Source organism: Triturus cristatus, chromosome 3_2 (genome assembly GCF_964204655.1).
Source record: "Triturus cristatus chromosome 3_2, aTriCri1.1, whole genome shotgun sequence".
Lineage (NCBI taxonomy): Eukaryota > Metazoa > Chordata > Amphibia > Caudata > Salamandridae > Triturus > Triturus cristatus.
In genome coordinates this window covers 642,205,095-642,224,256 of record NC_140584.1, presented here as the reverse complement: position 1 = coordinate 642,224,256, position 19,162 = coordinate 642,205,095, and the positions used below count along the sequence as shown (strand labels likewise).

Sequence of the window (19,162 nt, the reverse complement as noted above, 5' to 3'; positions counted from 1 at the left end):
CCCAACAAGATTGTCACATAATTCCCTTTCCTTTTCTTTCTCAGACTGCAAAGTGGGAGGAGTTTGCAAACACCAATCCCCAAGTTAAGAATATAAGCAGCAATTTGTCGGAAGACAAAGCCTGACATCTGACCTGTGTCTTTAAAGCATAGCAAATATGACAAGATAAAAACAGAATTTTAAAGGCATCTTCGTTTATTTTTGGACTTTCGACCCACCAAAAATTGGCTTGTGAAATAACAGTGGGTCGCAACCCACAGTTTTGGAAACTGTTGCAGACTAAGTGATATTATTTATTTAGTTTATGGATTTATGCAACACTTGGTTTTCACAGTGCTGCATGTTTCAAAAGCCATGGATTTCTTTTGCAGCACTTTTTCTGCTGACTCAGCAGTTGTGAATCATCAGTGGATGCGAGAGTTCTTTAAATGCATGTCCATTGGCGGGCTGCAGAAGAGATTGTATCGCATTTTGTGGGAACCTGTCTTTTATTTGGAGGGGGATATCACCTCTGTGGCACCTCAGGAGGCATACAAAGCCACTTTAAATAGGCTAGTTTTCAAATTACTTTTAAATTATGTCACATTTTGTTGTTTTCACAGGTCAGGGATTATCAAGTTTCAGGGCTCAGTTTCTAGGATTCTGATAGTTCAACGTCAGTGTGTCTTTTGAGTAAAGGTAGACTGATCTTGTATAAAAACTCTTCTGCTCTCAGATGCACTGAACATTTAGTCTAGTTTCACTGTGATGGTCGAATCTGAAGTTGGCCTACATCTCTTCAGCCAGAGACTCTGTGATTAAGAGTTTATTTAACACCAGGAAATATGTGGTTGGTTTCCCTCATCTAAGGCACAAAGTAGTGCATTTTTTCCAGCACTAACAGACTCGTTCAGAAATGAACTCTGAATAGGGAGGCTAACTAGGCCCACATCTAAATCAAAGCCTATCAAGGTTAAAGTGGATTAAAAGGTAACATTCTATAAATATTGATGTCTACTAAATGCAATTGGATTTTTATGTTGCCTATTGGCTACCTATATATTGTGACCTTTATCTTTAAAATTACCAGACGTTATCAAGAAATTCTGGTTTCATAGCCTGGGGGAGGGGGTGTCACAGGTTAGAAAAATGAGCAGGGTTGGTTGCCCAATAACATCAACGGGCTACATTTGTGAACCTGCTGGTTATAATTGACGAAGTCAAATACATTAGGTTCAGAGAGGCGAAAGCTCTCTTACAGTTAGTTATGAGCTCCCCAGGGCTTTATAAGACTGTGTTATTTGTCAGCTCCTGTACCAATACAAGGCCAAAAGGTTTTGGTCTTGGGAAATATTATGTACAGCACGGGGTCAGGTCTCGCTATGAAACTTGGACCAAAGTCAGTGGTGTAATATAAAATGCTTGGGCCCCCTGCAGAATGTGAAGAGAGGCCCCTGGGTCTCCCATATATCACAGATATTCTTTAACCCTTGGGTGGAATTCGATAGATTTGGGAGGCCCCTGAAGGGTTGGGAGACTCCTTGCACGGCAGGGACTATGTTGACTTGCCAATCTCCCCAGATCAAAGTACCTTCTGACCCATATCTGGTTGAATGGCACACAAAGTGGACTCGTAGTCCTGTTTGCGAGCTTTGAATTCAGCAGGCACATGGACCAGGCACAGGGCTGTATGCTCATAGTTGTAGCATATCAAACAATTATGTGCAAAACATCAATATACTAAAATATTGGTGCCTAAATACTGAATATTAAACTATCATGGAAAAGGAGTGGGGAGAGGGGCAAAAAGGAAAGCCAACCATGCAGGCTTGAAGAGTTCGTGCAACTGTCTGGTGTCCTAAAATGGCCTTTAGTCCCATGGCTCAGTCAACAAATTATATTGCTCCAGGAAAAATGTAAGATCAGGTAAAATCAGAGTGGGTGATAGGGATACAAAAACTCAGGGAAGACGTCTTTTCCATTTTTTCTCAGACGTACCTCCAAGGCTCAGGAAGGAGGTTCTTCAGGTTACACAAGCTATTTTCAGCAGGCAAGCAACCTCTTAAGGTTTGTCCTTGTTCAAGTAGACACTGAGTGCCCCACTATATAATGCAGACATGGCATTCGACTGGCTCCACGATTAGTGGTCACTTAAACAAAGCTGTAAAACTCAAATACAGAAGAACTTATAAACATAAAAATGGCAGCATGAATCAACTGAAAGCAAAAGCGGCAGAATTTCATCTTTATACTGTACAGTGCTTTCATAAGCCTTATTGTTGAGGCTCTCAGAAAGAGTCCGTTTTTGTTCTGAAGAGTTGAGAAAAGTTTCAAGAGGAAAACTTTAAAATGTTGGAAACCTCAGATCTTCTACCACGCAGAGAGGGTTTGCAGCTCTATCCTGGACCAGGCATGCTCCCTCCTTCGCCACTACCTTATGAAGCTGAAGACCCATCTCCAGCAGCAACACTTTGTCACAAGCTGGCTGCTTGGAACTGCTCCTGAAGACTGACTCATGTTCTGCTGCTTCCCCATCCGGTACTGTAAACTCCGCTCCCCTTACCTCTAGCCAGCTTCCCCTTCCATCCTTGTGGTTGACCCACAGTACCCCACCCTTAAGCCCTACTCTTGTACAGGGCCATGTTGCCTTGTGGCTAGGTGAATAGTATGCATAGATCAGCCTATTTCGAATGAGTTTTCTCAGAGGAGACATCACGGAAAGGGAATGCATATAGAATGACTCAAAAGGCTCTAAAAAAAACCAGGCAAACCTTTTCTCTTTGTCCGATTCGGTGAATTATTAAACAATATGACTCAAATTATCAGCACAAAGATAATGTACACATTTTGGAATCTTCCGTGGCATGAATGAAGCATTTATATTAAAGTAGGACAAACACAAGGAATCTGTAAAGTGGTTTAGAGCGGGAGCCCGCACTCTTGACTCTCGCATTATTTTAAACACCCTGTCCAACAGAGCCTCTGTGTTTAATGAGCCCGGGGCTGGCAGCCGCCTGTGTTCGCCATTTATAAAGATCATCTATTTATTATTGTTGACACATGCTGAATAAAAACGAGCTTCAGCATTTTTGGCTGCCTCGATGTGCCTGTGAGCAATGGAACAGAAAAACACGAGCAGCAAAGCAATATGCAAGGTAAATATGCCAGCATAATCCCCTGTACCACGAGTCGAGACTCCTTCACCAAAGCCCCAAAGCTGAGTTTGCGCCAGAGACTCCTGCAGAATACAAATCTTGCCTGCCTGCTTCTGGCTTTGCAATGATCTGTTTAGCTACAAGAAAAGCACTCATTAATTTGAAGCTTGAATTATTTATTTATTTTTCAGTATTTGGGGGTCCTGAACAAGCCGCAAGGGCTCAATCGGAAATTCCAAGCAGCAGGCCCTTTTGTGGCCTGGGGAGATGCTGTGGAGGTGCTGGCACTTACCACGCCCCCTCTCTCTGTTGGACGCCATCATTTCCTCTTTGTCCCGTGACGTCGGTCGGACTCCGCGCGAGTGAGTGTCGAGGGGCGTGTATCAGACTGCCACGCTGCGATCTCTCGCCACGGTCTCCCTAATGCTCCTGCTGTAATTAGATTTGGGAAAACAGGAAAAAGGTCTCATCTTGAATGGCAACAGATGTTGACATCCACGCTTTTATTGAATAATTTACTGGTTTAATTTCAGCGACTAAACAATAAGGCCATCTTGTTGGGGCTTGTTGTTCTTGCCGATGGTTCCGGTTGGCCATTGTAACACAATGTTCCATGTAAAAAACAAACAGAAACAACGAGGGTTTATAGACTCGTTTTCAATCAGCTATAGAATGTACCACCTTTACAGCATGTAGTCCAATTATTCTTGAACATTTTGCATTAATGAGAGATTCTTTTTGCACTACTAGAGAATGCCATACTATAGTCAAACCATTTTTAGTGCACATGGTAGCAAGTCATACCCCATACCCGTTTTTTCCTGAAAAACCTTCAAGAAAAATTGGAATGAAAAAAATTGTAAGGAGAAAATTTGAAAGGGAAGCTAGAAGGTCACTTTCAGCCTTGGTTTGTTGCAACAGCCAACTGGAAATTTCATTAGAGAGAACATTGTTTTTTCGTTCATTTTTGTATTTCAGAATGTTCTGTGGTTTTTCCACAGCTAAGAATAGATCAGAGATTATTCGACCTACTATGACATATCAATACGCTCAATGTATTAAGTATTCCTGGTTTTTCCACAGGAGGACATTTCCAGTCTTTATGAATACGGTCATTCTCCAAATACTGTATAGGACAAAATTGGGGACTATTTATAGATGGTGGTTTAGCTGCATGCACACACAGCCCCTGTGAAACGGCCTCTGGGCAGCAACTCAGGTCCTTTGCAAATGTCCAAGAACAAGTCATTAACCATAGCCTGTGACGACGACCAAAATGTTTTTTGTATAAAATAGTTACCCGTGCATCAAAATCTGTCAAATCATGTGCTTGAGCAACGAGCTGTCCGGGTGTAATTGCTGCCTATGGCTGATACGGTTCTGTAAATGTTCTCTTAGTCCAGAAGTCTAGGAAAGCATCCTGCTGGGGACACACTGCTAAATCCCAGGTTACGAGGCTGTTTTGGGGGTGCTCTGTGTTAATCATGGTAGTCTATGAAGGGGTGCCCTTTATTGCTACCCTGCAGTGGGACAGAAGAACAATGTATACCAGAATTCAGTGCATATGGAGCTGACAGCCACAGAGCGTCATTGTAATCTTGTGGGCCGGTAGAGCACTCTGAGCTTCTTTGAACAGTTTACATTTCATTGTGAGCCACTCATGGGCTTCGTCACTTGTCGTTAACAGTGCATTTACCTCTATATCTCACTCACTTTCCTATGGAAGAAACAAAAAAAACACAAAAGGATGGAGTTGGGTACAGCTCCAAAGAAAGGTAATGGCAAAGTTCACCTAGAAGAGCTGAACTGGCTTCATTGCGCTAGAGCCTGCGTACTAATGTACGCCATCATAAAAAAGCTTCCACTGGTGAGACTTCTCTGGACAGCTGTAGACGCAACAGAGACCCTTAAGCCCATTCAAATATATTATTCCAATCTGATAGCATTTGAAACATTTTTGGAAACTAACTATGGGCAATGGCGGATTGGGGAATTTATGGTAATCAACATTTTGGTGGTACGAGCTGGAAGGAAGTTTAGAAATGTGGTTTCTGGCCCAAAGCAATCAGTGGTGGTGGGAGTCTCTTGACATAGGGAAGAAGCTGCTCAGAAGCACACAATTAAAAGCATATTGGCCCTAAAAACAATGGAGGACAAAGAGTGGCCTGAGATATGGAGACATATGGGCTCATCTGTAGGTACCTCCGCTCTGGTGGCACCATTTAAGGTTCAACAGCGGGAAAACATTTTTCTCTCAGTAGAATCCCCTCCCCTTCTAATCCGAGGGAATGTGGCAAATTGTTTCCTAACTCCGGACACAGTTGCAAAAATACTACCAAACATTCTGCAGCTTGCCACCTCATCAGCCCACGCAGTCAGTGATGGAGGCAAAAGAGGAACAAATATAGGAGAGAAACATGGCATTCAGCTCAATTAAATAGCCATCCTTTGTATCAGAAAAGGCAAGTCCAGAAGGGAGGGTGGGAGAAAAATGACAGGTAATTAAAATCATAATTGAACATTGCCTGTCTTTTTAGCTTACAACCCCCTCTCATCGAGCACCTGAAAAAAGAGAGACAGGAAAACAGGTTTCTTGGTCTTTAACAGAAAAACCTGAGTCCCATTCAGCAAAACACTTCAATAACGATGTGAAATATGTTATTGCATAGTGCCCGAGATATTAGTCAGTCCCAGAGAGAGAAAGACCGCCCCTTATTCCGACACTCGCAAAGTAATCATTAGGGTTTATGGACGAAAAAGCGTGGACACAGCAGACCTGAGGCTTGGGTAAGGCAGAAGAGGACAACCTTGTTTGGAGAGGTACGTACCATGATCGCTAGAGCAATATTAATATATGGGAGTCTGCAACCCCTTGTAATGTACCTAGGAAATGGAAATGACGTAGCTTCTCAACTGTAATAACTTATTACAGTTGAGTTAGAACTAGCAGCCAGGGAGAAAGGCAGGTGAAGGAGCAGCATAAAGTTGCAGTTTCACGAACAAAAATGAAACATGGCTTCTCCTTGTTTCTGCTTTGTTTTCCTAGATGAAGAGTGATAAGCAAAAAGGCGATGTGTCAACACATTTATTTTTCTTTAGGCAATTATATGAAAGACAAAACCTCCCTGCATGTTTCCACACATGCTAAGGTAAAGTATATATTTTTTTTAATTCTGACTAAACTGATTTTAATATCATTTTCAACAAATATATAACCACTTTTTGGTGTGTTTAGTTTTGCACTAGAGATTCAAATTGTATCCTTCATATTCACAAACATCCTATCTCTTTCACGTGTAAGAGCACACATCAAGGATGGAAGTGTTTTGTTTGAAGGATGATGGTGTGCTCATGTATTATAAGGAATAAAGTATCCCCTGCGGCACATTATAAGGAAATTAAAAGTCACCTTTGGAGTTCCATGACTTTTTTAATGAACTCTGCCTCAAGCCTCATTCCTCTATATGGTCTTGGAACTCCTTGGTGACTAGCATTATCCTTATAACGAGCAGCAGGGAGTACTTTATCCCACATATGAGGACATCTGGTTTGATTTTTATGGAGAGCCTGGAGTCTTAGAGCCCCTTCTGCTGCAGTGAGCAGACACACGCTCAGTTTATTTAATGTTCTTTTGACGGTGCCCATCTATCCACGAGCTGTGATCTCCGAGGGACAGCAGCCCTTTCACTTGAATGTATTACCTTGGAAACAGGCAGCTTCCTCCGATGATGGATCCTATGCCAAATGTGGAAGAGGAATGAAAGTTGTGACGTCCAACATCTTGTTCAGGTGTACTTTTTTCGGCAAGGTATTAGCGAGCGATGTCACCTCAGTCAATACGAACTCTACCACGTGACGATATGCTCCAAGGGAAGTAGCCTGTTCTGTCTATAGCACTGTGACTGCACACATGTCCCACTGCTGCAGCTTACGAGCACTACAATGCCTGAAAAGCAGGGCTTGGCGTCCCCCCACTTATTTTACCAGGAGCTCGATAACTGGAGCCACACATTCACTCTTTGGCCTCTCTGTGGCGAGATCGGAGCTCATTCGAAACGCTGCTCACGCGCTGGCTTCTCTGATGCAATCGCATCTAAGGGGTGAGCGAGGGGAGGCAATGAGTCTGATGGTGCAAGCCACCTTTCGTGCCGTCACGTCCTGTCGTGACGTCAGCGTCCCCCCACTTCATTTTTTAGGACTTGTGCCCTGCTGAAAAGCTTTATTTTAATCCCGGCCTATCCAGACGTACAGAGGTAAGAACCTATGTGGAAATATTCCCACGCCCCCACTGACCCCCTGCACTTGCCGCCACCCTGTAATACAGGTTTGTTACTGGGGATTCCGAAGGTGGGGCACAGCCATGGGTAAAGATAACCGCTTCTGTGAAGGGCTTGTGTGATCAGGCAATAGATTTGTTTTTGTTCTGGTCTATTAATTGTGGAATAAATTGCCAAGCAATCTTTGGATACGTCCTACCTTTCATTCACAGTTGTAAGATCACGAGAACATTGTTTTTCTATAGACTGCGGTCTCCTGTTTCACGCCACTGAGATTCGTAATTCTTTGCAAATTATGATCTTGGGTCAGTTTCAGTTTGTGACATGTACATTGTAATATACCACAATGCCCCCCACTACCTAGCTCAGAAATTGGTGCTCTCTTCGGGCAACAGAGCCTCCAGGAGTGCCAAGACTCTTCTTCTGAAACCACAAAGATTTGCCAAAAAAAAACCTATAACCGAGCCTTTTCTGGTATGGCTCCTAGGATCTGGAATGCCTTACCCAGTGAAACAAGAATGAACCCTTCTTCTGCCGCATTCAAAAAAGAAGTGAAAGCGATCCTCATGGCTAAATTCACATGAACTCTGTAACGTTTTTTTGTGTTATGTGTTTGACGTATGATATTTTCATATCTTCAGTTGTCCCTCTGTTTAGCTTAATCTTTATGACTTTCAGAACTGCACCTTTGACCTGTAAAGCGCTCTGTTACTCGCAAGAGTCTTGTTTGCGTTATATAAAACCTTCAAAATACAATAAAATAAAAAAGGCAAATATATTGATCTCTCAAAACTATGTTTTATGTCACTCCTAAAATTAACGCCTTCACTATGTAGCTCTCTTCCTGATTGTCAAGTAGAACAGTTCTCTCTTGGAGTCTCTGGGGTTTCCTTGAGGCTTTTCAGCAGTGCACAGATGGGCAAATAAATCAATCACTTATTCGTATTCATTCAACAAACGAGTGTACTATGTGCTTCTTGCATGCATCCATCCTTCACACGCTCACTTCCTAGTCAGTATCTACGCTCTTTTCTCTTTCTGGACATAATCTTGTTCATAGTTCACCCTCTGCTCCACTTCAACCTCGTCTCGTACAGTAGAGAAAGCAGAAACGCTGCCTGAGGCCACTGAGGGTGAGTGAATGTTAGAAACTTTTGGCTTCGTGGCTTTCGGATTCCCCAAACAGTAATTCGGAAATGCACACGCTTGTATAACAGCTGGCCAATAGAACGTGCGAATGGCCAATGGACATCCGCCATTGCCTAGGAGACTTCCGATCCGGTCTTTGGACCATTTGTTTGCGCACAGAATCCGCTTCATAAGTATATAAAAAGAGCCAGTTATGTCCTCCAGGTCGTGCTAATGGTTTTAAAATTGTAACGGTTAATAGAAAGAAGACAGCAAGCAGTGCGGACTTGTAAAGTCTGCAGATGCTGCCCTTAAAAGCTACCAGAGAGCGCTTGGGAAGTCAGTCGCTGTTCCCAAACAAAAATGTCGGAGTTCGTCAGAAGCAAAGAACTGGCATATTAAAAATGCCTCCAAAAGACCAGCGGAGCAGGATCAAGCGGACATGAGACTAACCCTGTGCCCAGCCCTCCCTCTCAGTCTCTCAAGGTTCACGGCCTGATGGACATTCATCCATTTCCCAGATAGGTGCTACACATTTCACCAGCAGCGCAGACTGAGCATGCACACCGCTTGGGTCACGCGCCATCTCTGCATTATTCTCATATGTAGATCAATGACTTTCAAATCAGTGGCAACTCCACACTGCCCTCTGCGTGGTCAGCTTACCCCTGGGTGCAGTTTGCGTGGCAAGGGTGGCACTCGTGGTCTTCATCTGCATACTTGAAAATAAAGCTGTTGGCCCCTTGCAGGCCATCGGGGCACTTCTCTACACAGTTGGGGCCATCTTTAAAATGGGTGCATTTGGTGCAGTGGTCCGGACCCTAAAGGGAGAAAGCAGAGGAGAGAAATACAAATAAGACAATTATAAAAGGTGCCTGTCCACAATGGATAAACAGAAGATTTTGAGTACAATCCATAATAATGTGGTTAGCTTGCCCTTAGTCGTCCCAGTTCTGGTGGATATGGAAAAGAATGGAAGCACAGGGAGAACAGGGATTTTCTGTGAATCATATAATCTAGTTAAGTGTGAAAGATGGAAGTAAAACCCAAGCCTTCAGTCCCACCGTTGACAATGTGACCATTGGCCACCAACGTAGCAGTGCTGCAGGCTGAACGCAGGCTGGAATGCCCCGCCTAATCACTTACGCTGATCATTTGCATATTATAAAACTGAGCTGCTGTAAAGCAGGAAAGTACTAATAGAAAACTCAGAGTGAGGCAGTAAATATTTTTTTTAGATAACTGGTAAAAATATTTAAAAGGATCAACACCGATATAGATATTTTGTGCCGCAAGTCGCATAAGGAACTATTGGCAAAGTCACTGTGCCTGGCTATGACAAGTCTACGCTTTATTGCAAACATAGGCAATTGGTATTAAAAGTGTAAACGTGATAACGAGTAGAAATCCTACATATGTGTAAGCATACATTTTTTTAAAAAAAAGAGCTACTGCAAAAGTATATTAAATCAAAATAAACAAAACAAAACCAGAAATTAAAGCTGACATTGGCCAATCAGCCCTGGACATGAAGTAGACTACTTTTAGGATGGATATGTATGAGCAAAATGTCTTCAAACACATTGAAGAGAACCAGTAGCTGACTGACATGGCTAACTCACTGCCCCATGCTGTATAATCTGGTGGGTGGAAGAGGAGAGAGAGTGAGAGAGAGGGAAAATATATATGTTCACTGAAAAAAACAAAGGTTACAGGGACGTTATAGTTAGACTCAGATGCCACTTGTACAAAACCAGAAAAAGTGAGCAGTTATAGTTACATGAGCGAACTATAACTTACGTCCCCGCAATGCACAGCTTATTAACTTGCATATTACATCACTCATGACATGGTCAATGACATCACTCATGACATCACTGATAACATCATCCAGTGAATGTGTTTTCTACGAATGTATGAGTGTAAACGATATATACTAAGCTACTACAAAAGTTTAATTAGTATACTAGGTGTACTACTAATGATTGATACTACTTTTAACATATATGTGAGTGGCTGTGTGTATTTGTGTGTGAAGGGTGAGTGACTGCATGGGTATGGGAGTGGCTGTAAGGGTCGGTGCGTGAGTAGCTGTGTGGTTATGTGAGTGGGTGTGTGAGTGACTGTATGGGTGAGTGAGTTGGTGTCTGAATGGCTGTATGAGTGGGTGACTGGGTGTGCAAGTGTGCTGTATGGGTGTGTGAGTAGGAGTTTAGTCACATGAGTAAGTGTGTGAGTGGCTGTATTGGAGAGTATATGTTTCTGTGAAGGGCTGTATAGGTGAGTGAGCAGATGTGTGACTACTTGTATAGATGTGGGAATGGGTATGTATGTGGTTGTGTGGGTGTGTGAGTGAGTGTGTGACTGGTTGTATGGGTGAGTGGCTACCTTGAGATGCTGTATGGGTGAGTGAGTGGGTGGGTGTCTGAGAGGCTGAATGGGTGAATAAGTGGGTGTGTATTAGCTTTATGGATGAATGTGTGTCTTGAAAGTGGCTGTATGGGTGAGTGACTAGTTGTATAAGTAGCTGTATGGGTGAGTGAGATTGGTTGTGTGAGTGGCTTTAGGAATGAATAAGTGGATATATGAGTACATATGGATCTGTGAATGGGTATGTGACTGGTTGGCTGATTGTCTGAGTGGATGTAAAAGAGGTTGTATGGGGTGTGAGTGGGTCTGTGGATGATGTCATCAGTGATGTCATCAGTGATGTCATTTGAGAGGTCATCAGTGATGTTACTGACCATGTCATGACTCATCAGTGATACAATATGTAAGGTCATTAGCAGTGCATTGTGGGGGCGTAAGTTATAGTTAGCTCAGCTAACTAGAACTGCTGAATTGCTCTCATTTGTAGTGAAATCTGAGCCTAACTATAATGTTCCTGTAACATTTGGTCTTTTTAGTGAATTTCTAATGGTTTTTTGACTCCTTTTCAAATTTGTAGGGTCTGCCCCGGGTAGGTGGGGGTCCACAGGGCAGAGAACAGCACAGAAGGAGGGCCATGTGGCCCCCTCCCAATTTTTAAAAAAGAAGATGACCCTGCAGAGGTGATGGTCCCCGGGGCCGGGAGGAGTCCGAGAGACGCCCCATGTAAATGCATTAGCCCCATGGTCTCTGGGGCATGAGGGGGGTAAAAGAAAACCCCCCAATTTGTTTTTAAAACCTGGCTGCCTCCACTCCCCCAGGGGCCACCACCTTCCCGGGGTCCCTCAGTATACAAGAGGACTTCAGTCATCAACCAGTAGTGTACCAGGAGATGTGTGCACAGAGTGGTGGCGAAAGGGGGCGTGACCTCCGAAGACCTCTTAGCAATCCTGTTGGGTGGGACTTACTGGAGGTAACTGGAAGGGTTATTAACCCCCAAGGACCTTCAGCAGCCACGGGTACTTAATGCCCCACCTAGTAGTGCACCAGGAGGCATGTTTGCAGAGTGGTAAAGAAAGGAGGCAGGCCACGAAGACTTCTCAGCAATCCCGCAGTGTGGGACTTACTGAAGGTAACAGGAGGAGTAGTTGGCCCACAAGAACATCCTTAGGTGCCAACAACTCCTTGTGTTACCTCCAAGTGAGTCTGTAAGTGCATGCATGAATACCTGAATGAGTATTACAGTGGGTACATCAGTATCTGAGTGGGTATGTAACTGGATATATGTGTGTGAGTGGGAATGTGAATGGGTGTATAAGTGTTTGAGTGAATATGTAAGTAGGTACATAAGTGTGTCACAGTCTCCGGCTAGTGTGTACAAATTTATATATTTTTTATATTTCTACCAATATTCATGATGATGTCGGTAGTCGCAATTGGGGGCCGCGCTGGCAGTCATGGCATCATCGCAAATATCGTGCGTGATTTAAAAAAACAAAACAATTGTGGACACATAACTTGTGTCACTAACTCCCCCATTTCTCAAACATAGGGTCAGAGTACCTCCACTCTGACCCCTTATGTTAGCTTTTTCGTACATGTTCAGCCCTGGGAACCGTTCCCGATCAATAAAATGGTGGCTGCAACTTTCTGTTCATGGTGCATTCCTGTTGGGGTGCTCTTTCGCGAATAATCGTGAAACTGTTGTGAAATACTCACGTCCAGAGAGATTACTATAATTTTCAGCTTAAATTTCTCAAAAAATACTGAACAGATTTACACCAAATAGGCAAAAGGCCCTTCCTTGAACCAACGTCTACCTCACTGGTAAATTTGGTTTAAGTGCGTTCAGCAGTTTGGGCTGTAGGTGTGGCTAAAGGTTCCTATGGTAATTCAGATTACAAATGCACCCTTATTTCACACCCCAAATTCTCGGTTGCACGGATCACACCCCAAACTTTCCATGACAAACAGAACCTACCTTGACAATTCTTGGAAAATTTCATGAAGATTGGCCAAAGTTATAGGCAAGTCAAAAATACTTATCCTATGGAAACTAGGCCCTAATCACAAGTATATATATATATATATATATATATATATATATATCCTGCGAGCGATCCTTTCACGATCAAAGCAGGTACGGACCACGACGTGGAGGTAGATATCCTTTATTGCAGATTTACATGTGCAAGTGCAGGTGCATATAGATTAAAAGCAAGTGCCCAGCTTGACGCGTTTTGACTGCCAAACGGCAGTCTTGATCACATGACGCGCTGGACCTATCAGTGCATATATATAGTGATTTAAAGTGAGCACATGATGCAACAATATGTAAATTAGTTTCAGACAGGAATATAAACATCGAAACAATCTTGTTTCCGATATTTGAACCAAACGGTATTTGTCTACACACACATATAATACATTTATGATATCTGGCTCAACAAATACATCCTAAAAGCATAGTGCTTAAAGAGCCACAACACACATAAAAATACCAAATAATTGTTCTAATTCATGTGACTCAAATTGTAATAGTAGCATAGTGCTAGAAGAGCCATATCGATCAACGTGTATGGAAATCAATCCATTGGCATAGTTCGATTATACTTCCTGAATCATCTGTTATATCACTAACTTTCTGATATGTAGAACATGTGGAAAAAAGTGCAAGCATTAAAGTGCCTAAGTTTCAGAATAATTATATACCTAAATATATAGCAGCATTTAGCAAACGCGCATCATAAATTGTGTCATAATCCAATGCCAAGAAACAGTTGGCAAATGTGTATTTTAGTGGAAAGCCCCACTATTCACACATAATTAACCAAATAATCAATTGAAGATAGTAAACATTACAAAAAATTGGCATATCATTTTAAGTCATAATATCAGTAATAATACGATATTTAAATTGTGGACCAGTGTCCCAACTCTGTTGATAAAACTGGTATGGTAATGTTAAAAACCGGTCAAAGCTCTATAAAACCCAGTAAAACCCGAGGGAAAACTCAGATAAAACCAAGTAAAACCAAGATCCAACCAGATAAAAAACATCGCAACACCAGATTATAGTTCTCACTATTCAAGGTAATAGATAAAGAAATATAGCAGCCATCAAGTTAAATTGCATATAATTTGATAATGACATAAAATATACATATGGTAGAATAAAATCCAGGAGCCTAAAAACCGGTAATATCCTCCACTAAAACCAGATAAAAACTAGGAAAACCTAGACTAAAACTCGGCTGAAGCAAGAATAAAAACCAGTTAAAAAACAATCCAGAAAATCTTCACCATATCTAGTATTACTGGCCCCAACATTGATCATAGGAAGTTATGTAAATCATCAATGTTATTAAGACCATTTGGCATTTTGGTGTCGAGTAACATAATAAACTCTGATCCCAATTGTCTCAATCTTTTTTCTCTGTCTCCCCCTCTGCTATTTTTAGGCACTGAGCTTATAACATAATAGCTGAGGTCATTTAGATTGTTCTTGTGGACCAATTTTAAATGTCGTGCCACAGGATAGTTAGGATCTGAGTTCACCACCGCTCTAAGGTGTTGTAGGATCCTGTTATAAACTTGCAGTTTTGTGCTGCCTACATACATTAGATGGCAAGTGCTCTCTAGAATGTATACGGCATGATCCGCCGTACAAGTGTAGTGTCCTTGTATTTTCATAGGTTCAGGACTAAAGGCAGTGATATACTCAAACATTTTTTCCACATTTACAAGCGCGACATGAGCTGCACTTGAAGAAGCCTGATCTAGCTGACAACCAAGTGTTGGATGCAATAACCTCCGGGCTATTCTTTACAAGTGCATCCCTCATCGACGGTGCTCTTCTAAATGTTAGTGTTGGAAGCTCAGGCAAGATTTGTGACATTGTTAAGCCAGACCGAATTATCAGCCAATTTTTATATAAAATCTTGCGAATTTGCCTCTCCTGTCAGCAAAAGGCTGTTATTAGTCTAGTGTTGTTAGCAGATTCTACATTTGTGGCAACAGTATCATCATTGGTTTGCCTAGAAAATATATTGGTCTTAGGTATTGGCAGAGGATAAGCATCTATGGTGACACCATTGGCTTTATCAAGAGCTAATTTCAGTTCATTAGCCTTATAACCTCTGTTTAAAAATCTTTCGCAAGCTTCAGCCTGGCAGTTCTTAAGATCATCATCATGACTACAGATACGTTTAATTCTTAAAAATTCTCCGTAGGGAATACTTCGAATGAGGTGATGGGGATGTGAGATATTCGCATGTAGTACAGAATTTCCTGCTGTTGACTTTCTGTGCAACCTCGTTTGGATCCTATTGTCTTTTATATAGATCTCTACATCCAAGAATTGTACCTTTACATTACTGATGTCAAATGTGAATTTAAGATTTAGTATATTGACATTGAGTATGTCCACAAAGCTATTAGCTGATTCCAAAGATACTTTCCAAATTAGACAGACGTCGTCAATGAATCTCCACCAATGGAGTACATGTTGGTCAAAAAGGGCTTTGTGAGTGGCCCTGAGGACATGCTCCTCCCACCAGCCCACATGTAAACACGCGTAGCAAGGGGAGAAGCATGCCCCCATTGCCACTCCACGCAGCTGCTGGAAAATATGTATATGTATATATATATATATATATATATATATATATATATATATATATATACACACACACACACACACACACACACACACACACAGCAAGGCAATGACTCCAAGCATCACTTCAGACTGGTACATCTCTGCAAAGCTCGACACATCGCCGCTGCCTGCACCGAAGTCGAGGTCCCCGCTCAATGCAACGACTGTGACTTACAACGCAGGCCCCAACCTTGCGCCAGCGCTTCTGAAGACCTACCGCTGCGCGAGTCTCGAGCACCACTTCACTAAAGTTCATGATGCACCACCCGACTCCAAGAAAGCACCTGTTTCAATGCCATGGAATCAACACAGCGTGGCTTGGCTTTCGAAGTTTCAACAACGTCGCACCGCCATTGGAACTGATGCCTGCAGAGAGCGAAGCATCACCTCCTGTGCGCAATGCATCTTTCCTGAGTGCAGACTTCATCATCGACACCACACTACAGTAAGGAACTGAGGTACCGCACCTGCAACCGATGCATCACCACCCCTGCATCTTGCATCGTCCCCGGGCAGTAGCAACTCAACAATGGACAGCCTCCAGGAACTGACGCATCACTTGCTACAGTGACGCCTCACCTCCACTGCACAATGTACTGACCCCAAGCACCAACAACCCTGCATAGCAGTAAGGAACCGAACCATTGCCTGCTTTCACTATGCCTCACCTCCCCTGCTCCTTGCATCGTCTTTCACTTTTGACGCATTCAAGGTACTGTACCAGGGTCTTTCTTAACTCCTGTATGTGGTCCACACTCCATCGCGGTCAGACTGAACTTGTGGATTTGTCCTGTTCAAGTGCGACCAGATAGCCCTGGTTGCAGCTATTGTTTTCTAAGAGCTATAACTTTATTTAATCTTTAGAACTTCATATCCTGACTTGCATGTGTTGGATTTTTGTTGTTTTTGTCTTTTTTTATTCAGATAAATATTGGTTATTTTTCTAAACTGGTGTGGAGTACCTTTGTGGTGTTTTTACTGTGTTACTCTGTATGTGTGTGTGTTTGTACAAATACTTTACACATTGCCTCTGGTGAGAAGCCTGAATGCTCTTCCCAAACTACCAAGGGGGTGAGCGCGGGTTATTTTTAGTGTGTAATTGACTCACCCTGACTAGGATTGTGGGTCTCTACTTGGACAGGGTGCATATCTTTGGCCAATTGTTAGACCCCATTTCTAACAATATATATATGAGAGAGATAGAGTGTGACTGTGTTTGTGTGCTAAGCACCACACAAATGTGCCCTGATATCAACAGTCTCTACTTGGACAGGCTACATACCTCTGCCAACTAGAGACCCCATTTCTAACATTTGTGATCAGCGGTCAGGATAGGACTTGTATTTGTACATTACATACAGTGATTCGTATATACTACTTCCATATTGCAGACCATCACATACCAGAATATTATTTTTTCTTTTCTAGGTTTCTTTGCAACCCTTTGAGTTTTGACAATCATGTCTCACTCTGGAGAGCCATCAGCAGTACCTGCAGATTTGGTGTTTGAGCAGGGGAGGTTGTAAACTTATACCATGACTCAGCTTGAAAAGTTCTGCAGGGAGCTCATATGTTCTTTTAAAGGCCTCACAAAAAGGTGGAGCTACAAAAGGCACGGAGGGCCTGGTTGGTAGCCAAGGAGGTTGGAGAGCAGCCAGAGGATGAGGCTGTGGAGGAGGAGGAAAACAGTTAACATCTTGATTTGTTGAATCAGTATATGACTGCAGGGAAGATTCCCTTCAGGGCAGGGAGCAGTGTTTCCTCTCGATGTCTGTCCCCAGAGGAGTTGGAGGACAGTTGGAAGCCAGGAAGCTCAAGTTGGAACTGGCAAAACTTAATGGGGGTGTGGAGCAACAAAAAATGGATTTGAAGAAAAAGAAACTAGATATGGAGATAAAGAAATTAGACATTGAGGAAAGAAAAATGCTTTTTGCTCATGAGTTAAAGTTAAGAGAGCTGGAATTGTAAGCCAGGAGGGCTTGAAGAAAGTGACAGAGAGAGGTATACCCCCATGGAGGAAGTATGGAGTCACCCCAGGAAAGTGTGGGTTGAGTTTGAGGGGTAGCCAGATACTGTTTCACCAGACACTGGCTGGTTGGGTGAAGGGTAGTATGATGAACACACTTGAGGGGCTGTACCGTTTGATTGCTGAACAGCATATGATCAGTCACTGTTTTCTACATCTACACCAACACCTGGTGAATTGTAGGTTCTCTGACTCCAGGGAACTTGCACTGAAGGCAGTCCTCTGGGTGAGTGCCAGAGGGTCTGGTGAGACATTGAGAAGTAATCCTAAAGGGAGCGGCTCAGGTTTTCCCCATCAGAGTTAGGGGGAGGGTCATAGTGACACAGACAGGTCTTAATGTGGTAGGGGGAAGGGTTCCATGTCCTTTCCAAGAGTAGGAAAAAGGTGGCGGTGGGCAGAGGCCCAGGGTGACCTATTTTCCGCCCTAGTGCTTGGATGGCTCTCAGAGGGGGCACAAGCAGGGGGGCCTGGTCTGTAGCAAGAGACCATCCACTGAGGGGGATCTCACAGTACCAGGAGAACTTGGTTGGGCAGCTGCCACAAGCGTCCCACCAGTTCTGGTGTCTGGCAGTACCACTCCACAGAGGAGGATGCAGAAGTTCACAATGGAGGAGTGAGGATGGGCAGTCCCCAGTGGGTGGACCAATGGGTCAGGGGTTGCTAGCTTGGAGGTCAGAGCACCCCAGGACTGACCCTGGTGATGCCACTTCTGGCATTGGAGGACTCCATGCTCAGTCAGAAAGACAGGGGTCGGAGACCATTGCCAGGCAGATTGTTGTACAACGCTTTCAGTAAGTGTTTCCCTTGGGACTATGGTGTACTGGTACCCCCCCCCCCCCCCAGGAAGTACTGGCTTGCAATGCACCCGGTCAGCCTGTGGGTACAGGCCCCGGGTGGAAGGATCAGTCTCAGGTTACCACCCCTGAACTGGTGGAAGTGAGAGTGGAAAAAGGGTGCCAGTCACCTGGGGCTACTGCCCCCCCCCCCCCCCACGTCCCCACTCTGAGTAACCCCAGAGGTTAGAGAGCCCTGGAAGGCCTGTGGAGTAGCTCTTGTCACTACAGCTGTCTGTAGCCACTGTGAGATTCTGTCCTTGTGGACAGAGTTGTCCTTGGGTTGGAGACAGAAGTCAAACCCAGGGGGTGGAAAGGGTCACATCACTTTGCAGGCCATTGTGACACTGGCGGCCTACTGGGATGCATCTGTGAGTAAAGTAAGGTTGGGTGAAGCATAGATGGGGTCCACAGGTGAGGAGAAGGATCCCCCATGGGTTAGCTTAGTGGGCCCTGAGAGCATAAACTGGGGGATCCACATGGGTTCAGAGAGGGGTAGAACTGGAAAGTGCCCATTCAGTTGCAGTCCAGAGTCTATCAAGGTATTGATTAGTCTGCCCTGATTTAAGGCTGGAAGGGGGCTGTGTTGGACCTGGCCCTTTTTACAGGGTTAACCACAAACTTTTTGTGTTCCTCCACCTACTTTTGTGACCTTCTTTTTTTTGGCTTTAGGACTCTGGACACTTTACCACTGCTGACCAGCGCTAAAGTGAATGTGCTCTGTGTGAAACATGGCA

At 43.5% G+C, this 19,162-nt stretch overlaps 1 protein-coding gene across 3 annotated transcripts in view; it reads right to left on the bottom strand.

Annotated features, from left to right (window-relative positions):
* The window catches only part of ERBB4 (erb-b2 receptor tyrosine kinase 4), a 2,224,949-nt gene that overhangs the window by 519,888 nt on the left and 1,685,899 nt on the right, over positions 1-19,162 (bottom strand). For all 3 annotated transcript variants that reach the window (XM_085648582.1, XM_085648584.1, XM_085648585.1), the window contains exon 15: positions 9,206-9,360. In XM_085648582.1, the coding sequence (XP_085504708.1) occupies positions 9,206-9,360 (155 nt within the window). The remainder of the gene's footprint in view (positions 1-9,205; positions 9,361-19,162) is intronic.